Here is a 20,000-nt window from a genome sequence, read left to right as displayed (position 1 = left end):
TCTCACCTCCACCTGTCCGTCACCTCCACCTGTCCGTCACCTGTTCTCACCTCCACCTGTCCGTCACCTGCTCTCACCTCCACCTGTCCTTCACCTGCTCTCACCTCCACCTGTCCGTCACCTGCTCTCACCTCCACCTGTCCGTCACCTGTTCTCACCTCCACCTGTCCGTCACCTGCTCTCACCTCCACCTGTCCGTCACCTCCACCTGTCCGTCACCTGTTCTCACCTCCACCTGTCCGTCACCTGCTCTCACCTCCACCTGTCCTTCACCTGCTCTCACCTCCACCTGTCCGTCACCTGCTCTCACCTCCACCTGTCCGTCACCTGCTCTCACCTCCACCTGTCCGTCACCTGTTCTCACCTCCACCTGTCCGTCACCTGTTCACACCTCCACCTGTCCGTCACCTGCTCTCACCTCCACCTGTCCGTCACCTGTTCTCACCTCCACCTGTCCGTCACCTGCTCTCACCTCCACCTGTCCGTCACCTGCTCCCACCTCCACCTGTCCGTCACCTGCTCTCACCTCCACCTGCTCGTCACCTGCTCTCACCTCCACCTGCTCTCACCTCCACCTGTCCGTCACCTGCTCTCACCTCCACCTGTCCGTCACCTGCTCTCACCTCCACCTGTCCGTCACCTCCACCTGTCCGTCACCTGCTCTCACCTCCACCTGTCCGTCACCTGCTCTCACCTTCCAGCGCAGGAACAGTGTGTTCATGATGGCCAGCAGGGGGCAGGGTCCGTTCTCACTCTGAGTGATGATGGGCGTCTTCTTCTCCTTCCAGGTGATCCACTTCACCAGGTAGTATGCGGGCATGGACGGGCCGGCCTCCGGGGCGGCAGCAGCAGCAGCAGCAGCAGCAGCAGGAGGAGCAGCAGGAGGAGCAGCAGCAGCTACAGCGCCTCCTGTGGAGAGGAGGACAGCTACAGTCACACACAGGTCGTCGTCACACCGGCTGATACCGGGTCAGTTTCAGGGTTCTGACAGAATAAAGCAGTTGAACGGTGCCGCTCCGAGTCGTCTCACCGGCGGCCTCCAGCGTCTCGTCCTTGAGACTCGGGACTTCTGTGGACGGAGAGCCGCCCTCCACGCCGAGAGCCGAGTAGGACGAGGACAGGCCGTCGTCCACGTCCAGGGAGTTTCCTGCAGCCGTGGTCCCGTCTGACAGCTCCAGGCTCGGGATGGAGAAGGAGGCGGAGTCTGAGGACTCCCGCTGGTCGTCTGAGCCACCCGCCGTCGCTACAGAGGAGCTCTCGTCCAGGTCCAGATCTAGACCTGCAGACCACATCAGACCACATCAGAGACCAGAGTCCTGTGACTGACAGCAGAGACTGTCTTTACTGAAACATCACTTCCTGTCAGTGATTACATCTCTCATTGTTTTCATCTTTTAGGTTTCTGCCTGTTTTCACACTTTGCTGGCCGGCAGCCAATCACATAGCAGAACAACAATGGCTGATTGACGGCGTCTCCTGACTGGCTGCTTGTTTGTGCACACAAAGCTGCAGCGTCCACCTCGTGAATGTTAAACCAGCCGAACAAACGAGCTGTGACACAGCAGAGACCCACAGAGACGTCTGCAGCCGGAGCCACACACGCTGGAGGTCCAGAGCGACGATCTGATCCTGAATCTGATCCTGAATCTGATCCTGAATCTGATCCTGAATCTGATCCTGAATCTGATCCTGAATCTGTCACGTCACCTCCCGACATCAACCAGCAGCAGACGAGTGGAGGAGAGAATCTGCTGCTCAGAGACGACGTGTCGGCCGGTTCACTGACATTTCTGTGTCACGCAGCTCGTTCAGAGACGTTTCTGACGGCCTGCGTTGTGTCCGACGTGCAAACTGACTTTAACTTCTTGACTCAGATCAGTTGTTGTTTAATTTAAGCTGAAGTATTCTGAATGTGACGTGACTGAAGCCTCTCTGACTCTCTGACGTCAGCTGCTGTTTGAATCATGTTTTTCTTTTAGAAATATGAAATAATAAAAACCAAACCAGGAGAACACGTGTGACACCTGAGAACACCTGATCACAGACTGCGGCTAGAAAACAGGTCTGAGATCAGGTGGTGTATTAATGTCAGCTAACATGAACTGGTGGTCAAACCGGACCGAGCTGAAGTGATGCAGCAGAACTCCACTGATGATACCGACTGTTTCAGCCGGATCAATCAGCTGATTCTGGACCTGGTCTGACTGCTTACCTGGCTCTCCTTCTCTGTCCTGCCCTCCTTCTGTCTTGATGTGTTTCAGCAGAACAGACAGAGATTCTTCTTCTGTGGTGACGGCGGTCACTGTGTCATTTTCAGACGACAGCGACGACGTGTCCGGCGGCGTGGGCGTGGCTTCCTCCTCAAAGACTTTGGCAGGAAGAGGACTGTCGGTGGCGCCGTTGGTGCTCGGGACCTCGGCTCCGACGTCCGACCCCGGCGCGGGGCCCGGCCCTTCCGTTGTCGTGGTTACGATCAGTTCTTTGGAGATGCTTCCTGCAGGACCAGCCGGGTCATCTTTGTTCTGCTCGATCAGCAGGTCGGCTGCTGCGGCCGGTTCCGAGCTCGACTCCGCCATGATTGGCTGATCAGTCGACGATGAAGAAACAATGATGACTCGTTTTATAGAAAACCGACTTCAGGAGCGTTGCTTTGGTCACTTCACAAAACGCTGATTCAAGATGGCGGCGTGGCGGCGGAGGTGACGGGCAGCAGCTGAGGTCCCAACATGGCCGCCAGGAGAACCTGGATGATCACCTCTGTGTCAGCCCGTCTCCTGCTGAGGTTCACAAATCAAACGCACCTATCTACCTGACACTGAACCTGAGGCACAGTCCGTCGTCATCAACGAAATATAAAATGAAGACTCGTCTCTGCTGCTGACAGGAAGTGACGACGTGACAAACTGAAGTCTGTCTGCCGGCGACACGGACGTCCTGTCAGACCACCTGAGGAGACAAACAAGAAGGACAAATCAATACAGGTGATCTCAGGCTGTCGGGCTCATGATCAATGTTGGGATCAAACAGTTGAATCAGTAAAATCAGAACAATGACTCAGACGCTGTTCCGATTTAATGTTTAAACACAATCTGCAGCAGAAGTCCAAAAACAATACATCACACATTTCCCATCATGCACCTGGATATGAGTCTCTGGTAAACAGCTTCTTACTTCCACTTCGTCTGTGGCCGCACTGATCACAGGACCGATCCGTCTGTCACATGTCTGAGATCTTAAACTGAAACTGTGACAAGTTCAACACCTCAGAGAGTAAAAGTGAGACAGCTTAGTTCCTCAGAGTCGATGAAGAGGAGGAGGAGGAGAGGAGAGGAGGAGGAGAGGAGGAGGAGCAGGAGGAGGAGGAGCAGGAGGAGGGAGAGCAGAGGAGGAGCAGGAGGAGGAGGAGGAGGAGAAGGAGTAGGACAGGAGGCGCAGGAGCAGGAGGAGGAGGAGCAGACAGGAGGAGGAGGAGGAGGAGGAGGAAGAGAAACAGGAGGAGGAGAAGGAGTAGGACAGCAGGCGCAGGAGCAGGAGGAGGAGGAGCAGGAGGAGGAGGAGGAGGAGGAGGAGGAGGAGAAGGGAGGACAGGAGGCGCAGGAGCAGGAGGAGGAGGAGGAGGGGAGGAGGAGGAGGAGGAGGAGGAGAAGGAGTAGGACAGGAGGCGCAGGAGCAGGAGGAGGAGGAGGAGAGGAGAGGAGGAGCAGGAGGAGCAGGAGGAGGAGGAGGAGGAGAGGAGGAGGAGGAGCAGGAGGAGCAGGAGGAGGAGGAGGAGGAGAGGAGGAGGAGGGAGCAGGAGGAGGAGGAGCAGGAGGAGCAGGAGCAGAGGAGGAGGAGGAGGAGGAGGAGCGGAGGAGCAGGAGGGCAGGAGGAGAGGAGGAGGAGAGGAGGAGGAGGAGCAGGAGGAGCAGGAGGAAGAGGAGGAGAAGGAGTAGGACAGGAGGAGCAGGAGGAGCAGGAGCAGGAGCACTGAAGGTTAGAGAGGCAGGCAGCTGGACTCTGAACCAGAGTTACCTCCTGCTGTCCTCGGTCTGTCTGCTCACTCTGACGTCACATGAATGTTACACTTCAGTGCACATCAGGACTGACGGACGCTGTCAGGTGACGTCAGGTGACCTTGCCACACCTCATCTGTGTGTGAGCTGACGACACTGAACAGACTCCAGCTGTTAGAGTCCGAACACAGAGTTCACAGTGTAACAGCAGCTCTGAGGTCAGCAGGACTCACACACACACACACACACACACACACACACACACACACACACACACACAGCGACCACAGAGCAGCTCTGATTACACACGTTTAAACCTGAACACTCTTCCTGTCTGTACTTAATGCTAACAGCTTTAGCCTGACAGCATTAGCCTGACAGCTTTAGCCTGACAGCTTTAGCCTGACAGCATTAGCCTGACAGCAGTCCTTTACAACAACATCCACCTCGGACCGGACCGGACCGGAGCCTGGACCTGCGGGCTGTGGCGGCTCAGCATTAAGCAGCTTTCTGCCACAACAACTCCCTGAGCTAGCAACCTGAAGCTAACGCTCCAAGCTAACTTAGCCAAGTTAGCTCTTCCTCCACAAAGAGGAGCGGTGCCCGAGATACGTCACTGCCCGCCTCGTTCACACCACAACAGGCAGTCTGTTTGATGAGACGCGTCTTACCGACACCGGGTCCGGGTCCTGGTCCTGGTTCGGGTCCGTGATGTGCGCTGAGGCTAGCTGCTGAACGGGCATGCTAGCTGTTTACATTTCTCTCTGTTACGACAGCCAGGCTGCACACGGGAGGACCACAGGCCACGCCCACCAGGGACACAAACACCATATGGCTGACGTCACATCCGGTTACATTTAACTGTTAGCCACCAAGCTAACTTTGAACTTTTCGTGTCAGTAAAACTACGTAACTGACTTCGTACAACTTGGTTTTACGTTCGCATTACGTCACAAAAGTGTAATACAAACAGAGTGAATGAAGAACGTGAACTGACACGTCACGAGAGGTTCGTTTCGACGTTCGCTCGGCAGAAAGTTAGCCGTTAGCCCCGCTATGTTCGGAATGACTCGGCAAAACTCCATAATGAAAATGTCAATTTAAGACGAACGTGTTTACCAGAACTATCAGACCCAGTTGGGACCAGAACTTTCTGCCCCGCTGACCTCGTCAGGTGACACTGATACATTCGGCGTGCACGAGATGTCCAAACAGCAAAGACTTAAATAAAAACTCATTAGAAGTCAGTTAAGCTCAGCCGCCGATGTCCGACAGTAAGTTAGTGTTAGAGGGAGATTTCACAGGAAAACGATTTGTTTTAATGATTATATAATAAATAATGGGCCGAACTGAGAAATGACAACAGCGAGTTAAGACAATTTAATAATTTACGTCATAATGTATTGGAACCTGCGCTAACAATCAAGGCATCAGGAATCCCTATTAATTTGAATGGAGTCTGGCGTACGTACAGTATTCATCAGGTGCAGCGCACAGCTCAGCTCCACATGTTCAGTTTATTCAGCGCAGATCTTCTCTGCGTCCCGCTGCTGCTTTAAAACCTCCGCTCAGTTCTCTGAAGGACAAAAAGCCACATCCGGTCACTGAACTTTACCTGCCACACAGCTCGTCTGTTGGATTTGTGTTGCAGCGTTCCTTTGGTGGGCGGAGCTGTCGTAAAAATCACATAATTGTTTCCAGTAATGCTAACAAGTTCGCTTTTAAATCTGTTGGAGGTTATTAAATGTTTCTTTATGGTTCCAGACTTAATGTGGACTGTAGGAACCCAAAGACTGTCGCGAGAACCGAAGTTCTAGTGTTAGTCTCCGCCCGCCTGGGACATGCGGTATTGTAAAACATATATATTTTCTGTGAGTACACAGACTTCAGACACTGAGTTTATTATAATTATTATATTATTTACCTGTGTAGTGAAACAGATCTGATTATTATTATATTTGTGTAGAGTTTAATTTAAACACTTGATCTGGTGTTTTCTACTCAGTGAGATTCACTTCTACGTACAAGGTTTTAATTCACGCATCATATTATGTATTTTAATGCTTCACATTTCTAATAATGATAATAATAATAATAATAATAATACATTTTATTTGATGGCGCTTTCATGGCACTCAAGGTCGCCTTACATCAAGTACAAATCAATCAAAATACAACAAGCACTAAATAAACAGCAGCATAGTCATCAATAAAAACTATTATCAGATGTTGTTTTTCTACTTTTACCTTTATTTTCATTATTTTGTCAGCATATATTTAATTTACTATTTTGTTCACCTGAAGGAAGATGTTGAGCCACATGTTCTAGATGATAATATAAATGTAACTACAAAGCACAAATACAACATAATTAATGTTAGAACTTGTTTACAGGAAACATCTGCAGAGTTTCAACATGTTCCTCCTGAAAACACACTCAGCCTCACACTGTGCCGCTTTATTTTGACAGGTCAGGGAGGAAGTGCTGATGCTGCAGCTGTGAGGACAGAAGAGCTGCTGATCAGCAGCAGTCAGCTGAGTCTGAGCACACTGACGGAGTGTGTGTGTGTGTGTGTGTGTGTGTGTGTGAGAGAGCGAGAGAGAGGAAAACAAACAAACAAACAAACAACAGATGGAGGACTTCCTGTGGAGGAGCAGCGCTGCAGCGACGGTGAGACACAGATTTACTGAATTATTAGAAGTATGTTTTCTTCTTCTATTCGTCCATCTTCAGTTCTGAGTCACTAACAAACACTTGAGACACGTGTACAACTGTTGCTAGGAAACATCTGTAGCTCCAGATATACAGCCAATCAACAATCAGTCAACAATCAATCAACAATCAATCAATCAACATGTTTAATGAGAGGAAATATTTGAACTTTGGATCTTCTGTCATCATTGTCTGCTTCTTCATCAGATCTTCTGATTCTGATTTCTTTGCTTTTTCTCTGGAAGACTTTACGTCACGTGTTCTGAGAAGACTGCAGAACTGAGGTGTGTTGACCCAGTCAGACCCGGTCCAATGTCACTGGTTCTGTCTGATCTGAGACCTGAAGTTTCACTGTTAATGTTGTTAAAGTCAATGTTCAGAACTCGTGTTCAGACCGAGCAGCCAGCTGCTAATGACCGACCTGAGGTGTGTGTGTGTGTGTGTGTGTGTGTGTGTGTGTGTGTGTGTGTGCGCGCGTGTGCGTGCGTGTGTGTGTGTGTGTGTGTGTGTGTGTGTGTGTGATACAGATTAATAGTGTTGGTCCACATCATGCAGGAAAACTCTCAGAAGAAAACAGATCGAGTTATTGATCCATGTATCAGTTTATTGATCAGTCCAAACATACTGAGGGAGACAGGAAGTGTGTTTATGACTTCACAATAAAAGCCTCCTGTTTGTTTGGTTGCTGTGAAGTACTTTTACTCAAATACTTCCTCTCTGCCTCTCCTGCATTACATTCATCTGGCAGCTTTAGTAACTAGTTACAGTTACTACTAATTAGTTACCAGTTTCTAGTGACTAGGTAGTAGTTACATTACAAATGAAGATTTGTTTTGACAATATTAAAGTACTGTGATGATATCAGACATTATAGGAGACATTTTACTGCACTGAGTATTTTTACTTGTAATATGACTGATTCTGCTTTAACAACCTGCTCACTGTGACTCTACATGCAGTGAAGTATCTGAATACTCAGTCCAGCTGATCAGAGTCTGTTTACCTTCAGCCTGCAGTCAGCTGATGACACGAGCCAGGAAGCAAATATTGACAGAGAGACAGACAGACAGACAGTGACGTATGCAAGGTGAACACGTCTACGGAGGAGTTTTGAAATAGTTTCATTAAAAGACAATAAAACATAAAGAGCAGGAACAAAGTTTCATCCGTCGTTTCATCTGAATGTTGAAGTCAGACAGGAAGCGTGTCAGCGGTCTGCACATGCTCAGTGACCTTCAGACTGCAGCAGAGCCAAAAATCTGATATTCAAATATTTGGAGTTCTTGTGTGACACTGAGATAAACAGGTAATGTAGACAGAGAGGTTACTGCAGGGAAACACCTCAGATACAGCCGGTGAGCTCAGGTCATCAGAGAAACTTCAGAGAAACAACCAAAGAAACATTAGAGAAACATCAGAGAAACAACCAAAGAAACATCAAAGAAACATTAGAGAAACATCAGAGAAACATGAGAGAAACTTCAAAGAAACATCAGAGAAACATTAAAGAAACTTCAGAGAAACATCAAAGAAACTTCAGAGAAACTTCAGAGAAACTTCAGAGAAACATTAAAGAAACTTCAGAGAAACATCAAAGAAACTTCAGAGAAACTTCAGAGAAACTTCAGAGAAACATCAAAGAAACGTCAAAGAAACTTCATAGAAACATCAGAGAAACAACAGAGAAACATAAGAGAAACTTCAGAGAAACTTCAGAGAAACATCAGAGAAACTTCAGAGAAACATCAAAGAAACATCAGAGAAACTTCAGAGAAACGTCAAAGAAACTTCAGAGAAACAACCAAAGAAACATGAGAGAAACTTCAGAGAAACATCAAAGAAACATTAGAGAAACATCAGAGAAACAACCAAAGAAACATCAAAGAAATATTAGAGAAACATCAGAGAAACATGAGAGAAACTTCAGAGAAAAATGAGCGAAACATCAGAGAAACTTCAGAGAAACTTCAAAGAAACATCAGGAAACATTAGAGAAACTTCCGAGAAACATCAGAGAAATATCAAAGAAACATGAGAAAAACATGAGAGAAACATCAAAGAAACATGAGAGAAACATCAGAGAAACATCAGAGAAACTTCAGAGAAACAGCAGAGAAACATCAAAGAAACATGAGAGAAACATGAGAGAAACTTCAGAGAAACATCAAAGAAACTTCAGAGAAACGTCAAAGAAACAACAGAGAAACTTCAGAGAAACATCAGAGAAACAACAGAGAAACAACAGAGAAACTTCAGAGAAACATCAGAGAAACATCAGAGAAACATCAAAGAAACTTCAGAGAAACATTAAAGAAACTTCAGAGAAACCTGAAAGAAACTTTAGAGAAACAACCAAAGAAACATCAGAGAAACATCAGATGTCTCCATCAGCTCGTCTGCTGTGATCACAGTCTGCAGGAGAGAACACATCACAACCTGATCTCAGACCAGATTTACACCTTTATTAACATGAAGGCTACATGTAGTCGCTGGGCTAACAGTGTTAGCATCAGGTAGTTCTGCTGAGCTAACGGTGTTAGCATCAGGCAGTTATGCTGAGCTAACGGTGTTAGCATCAGATAGTTCTGCTGAGCTAACGGTGTTAGCATCAGGCAGTTATGCTGAGCTAACACTGTTAGCATCAGGTAGTCCTGCTGAGCTAACGGTGTTAGCATCAGGCAGTTATGCTGAGCTAACACTGTTAGCATCAGGTAGTCCTGCTGAGCTAACACTGAGCTCAGTGATTCTGAAACGGTGCAGATTGTGATCTCGGTGAATTATCTTGGTATATTATTGCTCTCTCTTCCGTCTAGACCAGTTTCCATGGCGACCAGAGCGTCCACGTGGTCCTGGGCAGCGAGTCGTGTGACCTGGACTCTGTGGTGTCATCGTTGGCGATGGCCTACTTCCTGTCCAGGGTGAGAGCAGAGGGTTGATGGTTTGAATCCTGTACAAACGATACTCAAAGGACTTTTAATGGACAGAGGAAGTTTGTTTGTCTCAGGTGGGACAACAGTGAGGTCACACTGTATGACATCACTGTGACATCACCAGAATCTCTCTCTCTCTCTCTCTCTCTCTCAGACATCGTCGGGTCTTTCAGGAAGTTCTCGTGTTCTTCCAGTTCTGAATATTCCTCGTTCACAGTTCCACCTGCGAGCCGACATCCTCCTGCTGCTGAGGGAGTCCGGTATCACCACAGAAAGCCTGGTGTTCAGAGACCAGGTGGATCTGGACCGTCTCCATGGGGAGAGGAGGCTGGTGCTGACCCTGGTGGACCACAGTGTCCTGCAGAGGTGTGAACCATCACAACAGTCAACGTCTAACATGAACATCCTGAGAGAAGCTTCTGAATTATTTCCTGTTCTTCAGTACCGACAGCCACCTGCAGGGGGCGGTAGTCGAAGTCATCGACCACCATCAGCCACAGAGGACCGCCTCCTTCTTCTGTCCAGTCACCGTGGAGACGGTGGCGTCATGCGCTACCTTGGTAACAGAGCGGATTCTGTCCAGTGCACCTGAGATCCTGGACAGACAGCTGGCTCTGCTGCTGTACGGTGAGATGTAATCTGTCTCCTGCATGTCCTCCCTGCAGGTGTGAATGTGTCCTCCCTGCAGGTATGAATGTGTCCTCCCTGCAGGTGTGAATGTTTCCTCCCTGTAGGTGTGAATGTGTCCTCCCTGCAGGTGTGAGTGTTTCTTCCCTGCAGGTGTGAATGTTTCCTCCCTGCAGGTGTGAATGTTTCCTCCCTGCTTCCTCCCTGCAGGTGTGAATACAATAAGTTGAAGAATAAGTTGAACCTGAGAAAATTGTATGGTCCAAGGCCGATGCCAGTTGTACATAGCAGGATGTTGTTATAATGTGTATCAACAATGTGAGATAACTTAGGTACGAACACTGTGACACTATTGTGAGTTATCACAAGTTCTTCTGAGCTGTGAAGAACTCAACTAGCCCTGTAAATCGGCACACAACAGTCATTCGATTGAGATTCGTCTAATATTGTACAACAACGTTCTTAACCAATCAACCAATCGATCAATCCACGATGGAGTTGCTGAGCTGGTGAATGAATGCCATCGACAGAGTGTTCTCAACACGGCGTGCGGGTTCTGGTGAACCGACATGCCCGGACGGGACCTTCATGTCCGGCCACGTTATGGATGGTTGGGAAAAGTGGAGAGTCCTCTGCCTTGCCGCACTGGATGTGGAGGATGTCGAGGACGTGTACATATTCACGTTCATGACAATTGGAACGATCGCTTTGGGATTTGGAATCTTTATGCAATATCGGAAAATGAGAAAGATCGCTACTGAGCGGACCAGTGCGAGGGCGGACAACGCCACTACTCGGAGTGCTGTGGTCGGGATACGCTCTGACATCTCAGCAATTCGCGAGTTCGTGATACAGATGCGAGTTGATGTAGCCACCAATCGGGAGGACATGGCAAAGCTAGCAGTGATGAAAGCTGCAGAGGAGACTGATGAATAACATAAAAATGCATTAAAGGGCTCTTACACCATCCCAACACCATCTCAACAAATAATAAATACATACTTTTGCTCTCTGTCGATTGGACATTCTGACCTTGTGGCAAGCCTGGCTATAAGATGAGGCTATAAGATGAGACTGTTGTTCACTCATGATGGACTAATATGGACACATGTGCAGACACACATGTAATCTGTATGTACTGTCTAGAGCTTGAATTCAGCTCTGTATGCTACTGCTGTAATATGTTTTGTCAAAGGTCATAACAAAAGAAGTTGTTAGGTAAAAAAAAAAAAAAAAAAAGAAAAGAAAATGTAAAATGCAAAAGACAAGAAAAGATCAGAATGAAGATTTTATCCTGTGGGTAATGGGGGCGGGACTTGATAAGCTTTGGCTTCTCCCGCTTTTCCCTTTCGGCCATGTGTATTGTATTATTTGAACAATGATGAAATGTGATGTTTATGAATTGACATGCCCGAAATAAACAACATAAATAAATAAATGTTTCCTCCCTGCAGGTGTGAATGTGTCCTCCCTGCAGGTGTGAATGTGTCCTCTGTGTCCTCCCTGTAGGTGTGAATGTGTCCTCCCTGCAGGTGTGAATGTGTCCTCCCTGCAGGTGTGAATGTTTCCTCCTGTAGGTGTGAATGTGTCCTCCCTGTAGGTGTGAATGTTTCCTCCATGCAGGTGTGAATGTGTCCTCCCTGCGGGTGTGAATGTGTCCTCCCTGCAGTTGTGAATGTTTCCTCCCTGTAGGTGTGAATGTTTCCTCCCTGCAGGTGTGAATGTGTCCTCCCTGCAGATGTGAGTGTGTCCTCCCTGCAGGTGTGAATGTGTCCTCTGTGTCCTCCCTGTAGGTGTGAATGTGTCCTCCCTGCAGGTGTGAATGTTTCCTCCTGTAGGTGTGAATGTGTCCTCCCTGTAGGTGTGAATGTTTCCTCCATGCAGGTGTGAATGTATCCTCCCTGCAGGTGTGAATGTGTCCTCCCTGCAGGTGTGAATGTTTCCTCCCTGTAGGTGTGAATGTGTCCTCCCTGCAGGTTTTAATGTGTCCTCTGTGTCCTCCCTGTAGGTGTGAATGTGTCCTCCCTGCAGGTGTGAATGTTTCCTCCTGTAGGTGTGAATGTGTCCTCCCTGTAGGTGTGAATGTTTCCTCCATGCAGGTGTGAATGTGTCCTCCCTGCGGGTGTGAATGTGTCCTCCCTGTAGGTGTGAATGTGTCCTCCCTGTAGGTGTGAATGTGTCCTCCCTGCGGGTGTGAATGTGTCCTCCCTGTAGGTGTGAATGTGTCCTCCCTGTAGGTGTGAATGTGTCCTCCCTGCAGGTTTTAATGTGTCCTCTGTGTCCTCCCTGCAGATGTGAATGTGTCCTCCCTGCAGGTGTGAATGTGTCCTCCCTGCAGGTGTGAATGTGTCCTCCCTGCAGATGTGAGTGTTTCCTCCATGCAGGTGTGAATGTGTCCTCCCTGCGGGTGTGAATGTGTCCTCCCTGCAGTTGTGGATGTTTCCTCCCTGTAGGTGTGAATGTTTCCTCCCTGTAGGTGTGAATGTTTCCTCCATGCAGGTGTGAATGTGTCCTCCCTGCAGTTGTGAATGTTTCCTCCCTGTAGGTGTGAATGTGTCCTCCCTGTAGGTGTGAATGTGTCCTCCCTGCGGGTGTGAATGTGTCCTCCCTGCAGTTGTGAATGTTTCCTCCCTGTAGGTGTGAATGTTTCCTCCCTGCAGGTGTGAATGTGTCCTCCCTGCAGATGTGAGTGTGTCCTCCCTGCAGGTGTGAATGTGTCCTCTGTGTCCTCCCTGCAGGTGTGAATGTGTCCTCTGTGTTCTCCCTACAGGTGTGATGGTCGTGGACAGTGTGCATCAGGACGGAGGAGGATCAGACCGTCAGATGCTGCAGCGGCTGCAGAAGCAGTTTCCTGACCTGCCACATGGCGACGCTCTTCACACCTCGCTGCACACAGCGAAGTTTGACCTGTCAGGTAAAAACCACACCGCTGGTTCAGTGACGGTGCACCTGAACCTGCAGCATGAGAGTAAGAGTGTGTGTGTGTGTGTGTGTGTGTGTCAGGTCTCTCCACAGAGAACATCCTCCTGAAGGACATGAAGCTGGTTGCCGGGGACGGCATGAGAGTGGCTGTCAGCTCCGTCTTCATGAGTCTGGAGGTATTAATATTAATAATATTATTATTAATATTATTGTGTGACTGAGCTGTAGCAGGGCCCTGGTGCATGCTGGGAGCTGTAGTCTCATGTCGTGGCGTCTCTTCTCAAGTCGTTTCTGCACAGGAAGAACCTGCAGCAGGAGCTCCAGGATGTCTGTCTGTCACACCGACTGGATGCTGTGGTCGCCATGACGATCTCCTTCAATGACCAATCAGAGAAGCCGGTCAGGCAGCTGGCGCTCTACAGCCAGAGCGCTCAGTACAGGAGACAGGTAGGTGAGGTGGGCGGGACTAGGACTAGGATTACATTTATGATCCGGATTACTGAGACCGGATTATTCTGTGTGACTGTGTTCCTGTTACATCATATCTCTCTTGTCTCGCCTCCAGATTAGCCACGCCCTTTTAAACAGCCGGAGCCCCTCCTGCTGCCTCTCACCTGTCAGCAGCCCATATAAGGATATCCTGGCCTATCACCTCAGTGACGCTCTGGCCTCTCGCAGAAAACTACTTCCTGTTCTCACACACTTCCTGTCTGACCGCTGGCAGAGAGATGTACATTGTGGGGCAGATGGCGGGGAGGAGTCAGAGGACCATCTGGACCAATCAGTGATGATCAGCGAAGAATCGTCAGCTGACGACGGCCAGGATGTTGACTCCGCCTCTGGGCACCAGCGCTGGCTGCAGCTGGGAGCAGAGGATCATGGGATGGCAGAAGAGCAGACCGGCGGCCGGATGATGCCGCCGGCGCCGATGAACAGTTTGGTGGACAGCTGTCCGCTGGACGGCGTCTTCAACCAGGAGGCGTTACTGGAGAAGTTCAGATGGATGGGAGGAGTCGAGGAGGAGGACGGTTAACAACAAGATCAATAAACAGCCGCTGTCATCAGAACATGATGATCTGCCACACCTGTCAGGTGGACAGCTTATCTCATTGGACTTTAACAAACGTGTGACAGAAGTAATTATTTTGTTATTCATAAAAAATAAAATCATCATCATGAAATAGTTTACTTCAACGTGTGAGAGAAACGGGAGCAAAAAACAAAGTGTTGCATTCATATTTCTGTATATTTCGTGCAGTATTTACAGTTTGTTTCAGGTTTGTTCAAATGAGCCCAAAATTTTGCAGGTTTGAAGCCTCTGTTCAATAAACTTGGTGTCCTGTGACGACCTCACTGACTCTGTGTACTTTCACACTTCCTCCTCCTCAAACTGCAACATGAAACTAGAACTGAAAGCAGTTATGAACGGGGGCCAAGCCCCTCCGCGCGACTTGGACCCCGCGCACCACAGAGCCCACGGAAGTTGGCCCATAGGATGCCGGGCTCAGGGCAAAAGTGAAGACACAGGCCAACATCTGAGCCGTGGTATTCACAGTAATGGGAAGCGCACTGGAAGTGCAAAAGGCTGAATGTGTGCCGATTTGGATTTGTTGTACTAAGCCACGTCCACATTGACCAGTCATGACCACCTTCAAGATATGGCCTCAGGATTGGCCCTATATCATACCGACCAAATTTCGTAAAAATCGGTGTAGCCGTTCAAGAGATATAAACTTCCCATATTTTAAGCGCCTCTAGTTGCAAAAATTCGCCAAATTCAGCTCATCCCTTCCCAGTCTCATGGCAACCAAGGAACTCAAATTTGGTGTTAATAGCATTTAGTTTGACGGAGATATCAAACAGTTTACATTTTTATAGCTAGCTACAGAAATGTGTTCGTTAATAATTTGCACATTTTTTGACCGAGCAAAATTCTTTTGATAACTTTAGATCAGGTCCAGCTGAAGAGTGTACGTGCCAAGTTTCACGCAGATTGGACAAAATCCCAAGGAGGAGTTCGAAAAAGTAGGTTTTCCAGTTTTTGCAATTTTGCGAAAAAACTTTCTAGGTGCAAACTTGTGAGCGTGGCCAATCGCAAAGTGATTCAGCTCCATTCAGGGAATCTGGGGATACAAGGTGGATATATGTAGTTTTTTGTGTCTGAGATATTCGCAGGAGTCTGGACCAACCCTCCAAATTGCACCGCCCTCCCTTGCACGGTTTAGCCTGCAGCAGCACTTTTAGCCGGAGAGAAATATAAATAAAAATCTTTACAATTACAACAGGGTTCCTACCACCGCTGGTCCTAGGATAAGTTGAGACACATCATGCTGGTGACCAGCATCCAGCACCAAAACACAAGAAGAAGAAGAAGATGTTTGTTTGTTAGCGTGTTAGCAGCAGACAGGAGAGCTGAAAGACTGCAGGGACACAAACAAAATGGCGACCACAAGTCTTGCTGCTGGAGGAGGGGACAGACAGGTGAGAGGTCAGACAGACAGGTGAGAGGACAGACAGGTGAGAGGTCAGACAGACAGGTGAGAGGACAGACAGGTGAGAGGATCGATCAATCGATACTTGATAGATCAATAACAGTGACTGATGAGGTCATGTGGTTGTTCCTGACCTGATCAGATCACAGCTAATCTTTAAAGGTGTCTGTAACTGTTCTTGTGATGTCATCATAATCTACAACCACAACCAATCAGAGCCAGGGGGTGTGTCAGAGAGGTGTCACTCACTCAGGTGCACACGCTGCTGCAGCCCCTCCCTCCCCCTCAGGTGTCAGACGGGTCCGACCTGGTTCCTGATGACGGAGCTGCTGCATGTAAACAGATCTGACAGGAACCAGCGGCACCAACCTGTCGGGTCACAGGCCCGTCTGGTTCCACCCTGTTAATCTCCTCAGAATCCTGCAGGAAAACAACCACCCATCACTTGAGCAATGGGCTGGCTGCAGGTAGAGGCACGCTGCAGCACACCTCACCTGCACCTCTGCTCCTACAGTCAGGGTCGCCATGGTTACTGGGCCGGGCTTCACCTGCAGCCCGCCACACCTCCACCGTCCTGTTGGCTGAGAGTCCACAGAGAGGGAGAGGGAGGGAGGAGGTAGAGTCTGCTCGTAAACTCATAAAAGCTGCTGTGATGTCATCAGGTGCGTCTCCAGGTGTGAGCCAGGTTTCCCACTGGAGTGTCCTGAACCTGTCTCACCTGATCCAACCGTCTCACCTGATCCAGCCGCCTCACCTGACTGCTGCTGCCGTCGACTCCCCGACAGACCTGAGTGAGTTCCTGTTGTCAGTGTTTGCAGTTTGTCTGTAACCTTCATGTGTCCTTCTCTGCGAACTGTTCCTTTAAGATAAGAAGTGTAAATAAAGATCAGAGTGTCAAAGTGAAGCTCGGCGCTGAAGCCTGGACGGGCTGTCGGACCAGCTGATCCACCGGTCCTGGTGTCAGCTGACCTTAAAGAGACGCGACTGGAGTATAAAAATATTCTATTACAAGTAAACACCGTCAGAACATCACGAGAAAAGTACGAAAGAACTTTCAAACATGAACGTAAACGACTGAGTCACAGCAGGGAGGTCAACATGTTAGCTTGTTGGTTAGCTTGTTGGTTGGATGACCAAATCTATACAAATCTTCTCTTTATTTGTTTGGTGCTTTTCATACAAAAAAGTAGCGCAAAGTTCCTCACAGAGGTTAGAAACAACAACAGAGATTAAAAAACAGCAAAGAAAATCAAGAGAAGAAAATCAAAAGAACCCAACCCCCCCACCCCCACAGACATGCACAAATACATACACACTCATATACACACTCATACATACACTAGCTGTCACTACAGAGACATGGCTGGGCACTGAGACCTGAGGCGAGGAGGAAGCTACCTTTGGGGGGCCAACCACACTGAGAGAGTTCCCGGTCCAAGGCCGCAGGGGGCGCCGCCACAGAGACCACCCCAACCCGGGCAAACAGGAGACCCGCACCAAGGTGCAGAACCCTCTAGACACCCGGGCCGAGACCGTCCATGGGACAGCACCCCCAGCAGCCAGACCAGAGACAACTTTCAGTCTGGCAGACCCCCATGAGGAAACACTGGAGATTAAAAGTGACAGACTAAAACAGTAAAATAAAGCAAAAAGCGTAGAGGCTAAAAACACGAGAGACTAAAACATAAAAGTGTAGAGGCTAAAAACACGAGAGACTAAAACATAAAAGTGTAGAGGCTAAAAATGTGAGAGACTAAAACATAAAAGTGTAGAGGCTAAAAATGTGAGAAACTAAAACATAAAAGCGACGAGGCTAAAAACACGAGGGACTAAAACATAAAAGCGACGAGGCTAAAAACACGAGAGACTAAAACATAAAAGCGACGAGGCTAAAAACACGAGAGACTAAAACATAAAAGCGACGAGGCTAAAACTGTGAGAGACCAAAACATAAAAGCGTAGAGGCTAAAAACACGAGAGACTAAAACATAAAAGTGTAGAGGCTAAAAATGTGAGAGACTAAAACATAAAAGCGACGAGGCTAAAAACACGAGGGACTAAAACATAAAAGCGACGAGGCTAAAAACACGAGAGACTAAAACATAAAAGCGTAGAGGCTAAAAACACGAGGGACTAAAACATAAAAACGACGAGGCTTAAAACACAAGGGACTAAAACAGTAATAGAGGATAAAGGATACAAGTGCTCTGGTTAGCACATCATGAAAGGAATTGAAAGGAATTTAAAAATCAATTAAAAGCCTGGTTAAAAAGAGGCGGGGAAGACACCCATCTGAAGAGAGCAATTCACCATGTATAACAGCTGATCCTCAAAGAATCCACAAAGTGTTTTAAAAAACGGTGAGGGAATTGGGTCTAATAGGCAGGTTGTGGGCTTTACTTGGGAGAAGACTCGACCAAGTGTCCTCGCATCAACCAGGGCAAAACTCTCCAGTGTTTCCTCGGGTAAAATCAATGATCCAGGTGTGTCGACATTTAAAATCTGTTGAGGTAAAAGACTCGATCTGACGTCATTGATTTTACTTTTGAAGTGGTCTGCAAAGTCCTCGCAAAGGGCTTCAGTTGGTGTTTTAGGGGATCTATTAAAATTTGTGTTTGTTAAAAGGTCAATTGTGGAGAAGAGGAATTTTTGGTTGTTTTTGTGTTCGTTGATGATTTTTTGGAAATGGGAGATTCTTGCCTGTTTGACTGCGTTATTAAAGGTTTTGAGATGTCCACGTAAAATTTCATAGTGAACTGTCAGTTTGTTTTTCTCCATCTCCTCTCAGCACTCCTGCAGTTTCTCTTTAGTTTTTTTAATTTCCATATTCCTCCACGGGGGTGTAGGTCTTGTGTTAATTGTTTTGATTAAAAGTGGAGCCACAGAGTCCAGCACTGATTTTATTTTATGGTTAAAACTGTCAACAATAAAATCACATGGTGCTGGTAAAATTTCTGCAGGAGTGCTCTGTAAAATCTGGGTAAAATTTGCAGCCACTTCAGAAGTTAGGTAGCGTTTCCTCACTGTTCTCACTGGGGCCTCCCGCTGCTTAAAACTGGTGATTGTAAAAAACACACAAAAGTGGTCAGACACAGCCAGGTCCACAACAGGGGGCGCACCAACGGACAGGCCATAGGTTAAGAGCAGGTCCAAGGTGCTGTGTGACATGTTGATTAAAATCTAGGCAATGTAGAAGGTTTAAAAATTCTCCCGACAATGTATCTGAGGAATCAGGAATCATCATGATTTTTGAGGTATTGATGCCGGGCTCCAGGACCAGCGTGGAGGCCGAGCTGTGCTGTTCACTCAGCTGGAGGGCCGAGGATGCGTCCTCCTTGACGCGGGCTCCAGGGTGGCAGAAGGTCCGGCCACCGTGCGCTGCCACGTGCCTGACCATGGAGGTCCCGACAACCAGCACAGAGGGGGTGCACCGCTCCACTGGCTGCCTGGAGGTGCGGCGGAGGCGGAGGGAGCCTGAGGTTCAGGTTGGTGGCGCTGGGCCGCGGTTTCTCCTGGCCGAGATGGAAGGGAGGGATCGGGCTGGATGAGTGGACCCCGGATCCTGGACTGGTGAGAGCCACGACCAGCTGGATGGGCAGGTCCCATGGGCGAGCCGGACAACGCATCCACGGGAGGGAAGTCCTGCAGGCTTAGGATGTCAAACCTGTTGTCCAGTGGCAGGTCCGGAGGTGGAGGAGAAGGAGATGGACGAGCCCCAGCGCCCCTGTGCACCACTGACCAGGGTTCCACCAGCCTTAGTGGGGTTGAGCTCACAGGAGCCTCCGCACCATCCTCTCTGATGAAGCACAGCGACTCCGCGGGACGTAGGCAGGAGGTGGGGGGTGCCAATGTCTTGGGCTTGGCTCCCTGGTGGTGCCAGCGGGACTCGGTTAGTGCTGGTCCTGGAGTTTCGTTGGTGATAGAGCCGGTCCACGGCAAGGTGGTGTTGTCCGTGGTCATCATGCTCTGGATGTCCTTAGGTGGGAGATCAGCTTTGCGGGGGTCATGGCAACAGTGGAGAAGTCCATGAGGATTTTGTCCTTCTCCTTGAGGTCAGCCTTCAGACCAGAGACGCTGTCCCTCAGTTTAGAGTAGGTGGGGAGGCAGGATAGCACACCTGCAGCCGGCGAGGAGATTAGGCGTCCAGTAAGCTAGCTAACCAGAGCTACCTGTGGTTAGCTAGTTAGCTAATGTTAGCGAAGTGGCTGTCCGTAGACAGTGCACAGTAGTCAGGAGTGTTCTGTCCTGACTAAACAAACTTTGTGCTCTGCGTTACTATTGTCAGAAATAATTAAAACCAGATGAATCCACAGTGAAAACTAGA

The 20,000-nt window shown here is 48.6% G+C and overlaps 2 protein-coding genes across 8 annotated transcripts in view; one reads left to right on the top strand and one right to left on the bottom strand.

The window, feature by feature from the left end:
* The window catches only part of mindy1 (MINDY lysine 48 deubiquitinase 1), a 10,827-nt gene extending 5,229 nt beyond the window's left edge, over nucleotides 1-5,598 (bottom strand). Inside the window, exons 1-5 of one of the 3 annotated variants that reach the window (XM_030410562.1) lie at nucleotides 4,664-4,789; nucleotides 3,139-3,244; nucleotides 2,213-2,946; nucleotides 1,031-1,279; nucleotides 695-909 (exon numbers count right to left, since the gene is read on the bottom strand). In XM_030410562.1, coding sequence (XP_030266422.1) covers nucleotides 695-909; nucleotides 1,031-1,279; nucleotides 2,213-2,576 — 828 coding nt within the window. In that variant the 5' untranslated portion in view covers nucleotides 2,577-2,946; nucleotides 3,139-3,244; nucleotides 4,664-4,789. Of the gene's footprint in view, nucleotides 1-694; nucleotides 910-1,030; nucleotides 1,280-2,212; nucleotides 2,947-3,138; nucleotides 3,245-4,663; nucleotides 4,818-5,464 lie in introns of those variants that run through there. The other 2 variants (XM_030410561.1, XM_030410560.1) reach the window with 2 other exon arrangements.
* On the top strand, nucleotides 3,976-14,539 carry LOC115577664 (exopolyphosphatase PRUNE1-like). Of its 5 annotated transcripts, none has more exons than XM_030410564.1 (9): nucleotides 3,976-4,210; nucleotides 6,463-6,663; nucleotides 9,519-9,623; nucleotides 9,790-10,001; nucleotides 10,078-10,262; nucleotides 13,033-13,176; nucleotides 13,266-13,360; nucleotides 13,470-13,631; nucleotides 13,750-14,539. In XM_030410564.1, the coding sequence occupies exons 2-9, from the start codon at nucleotides 6,625-6,627 to the stop codon at nucleotides 14,215-14,217; spliced, it is 1,410 nt and encodes a 469-aa protein (XP_030266424.1). In that variant the 5' UTR covers nucleotides 3,976-4,210; nucleotides 6,463-6,624; the 3' UTR covers nucleotides 14,218-14,539. The 5 variants fall into 5 exon arrangements, with proteins under 5 accessions (XP_030266424.1, XP_030266426.1, XP_030266425.1 ...); XM_030410566.1 differs by lacking the exon at nucleotides 3,976-4,210 and adding an exon at nucleotides 4,863-5,001; XM_030410565.1 differs by lacking the exon at nucleotides 3,976-4,210 and adding an exon at nucleotides 5,229-5,266.
* The last annotated feature ends 5,461 nt before the right edge of the window (nucleotides 14,540-20,000 follow it).

The sequence above is a fragment of the Sparus aurata genome, unplaced genomic scaffold (assembly GCF_900880675.1).
Source record: "Sparus aurata unplaced genomic scaffold, fSpaAur1.1, whole genome shotgun sequence".
Taxonomy (NCBI): domain Eukaryota; kingdom Metazoa; phylum Chordata; class Actinopteri; order Spariformes; family Sparidae; genus Sparus; species Sparus aurata.
This window is presented reverse-complemented; position numbering and strand designations above follow the sequence as displayed.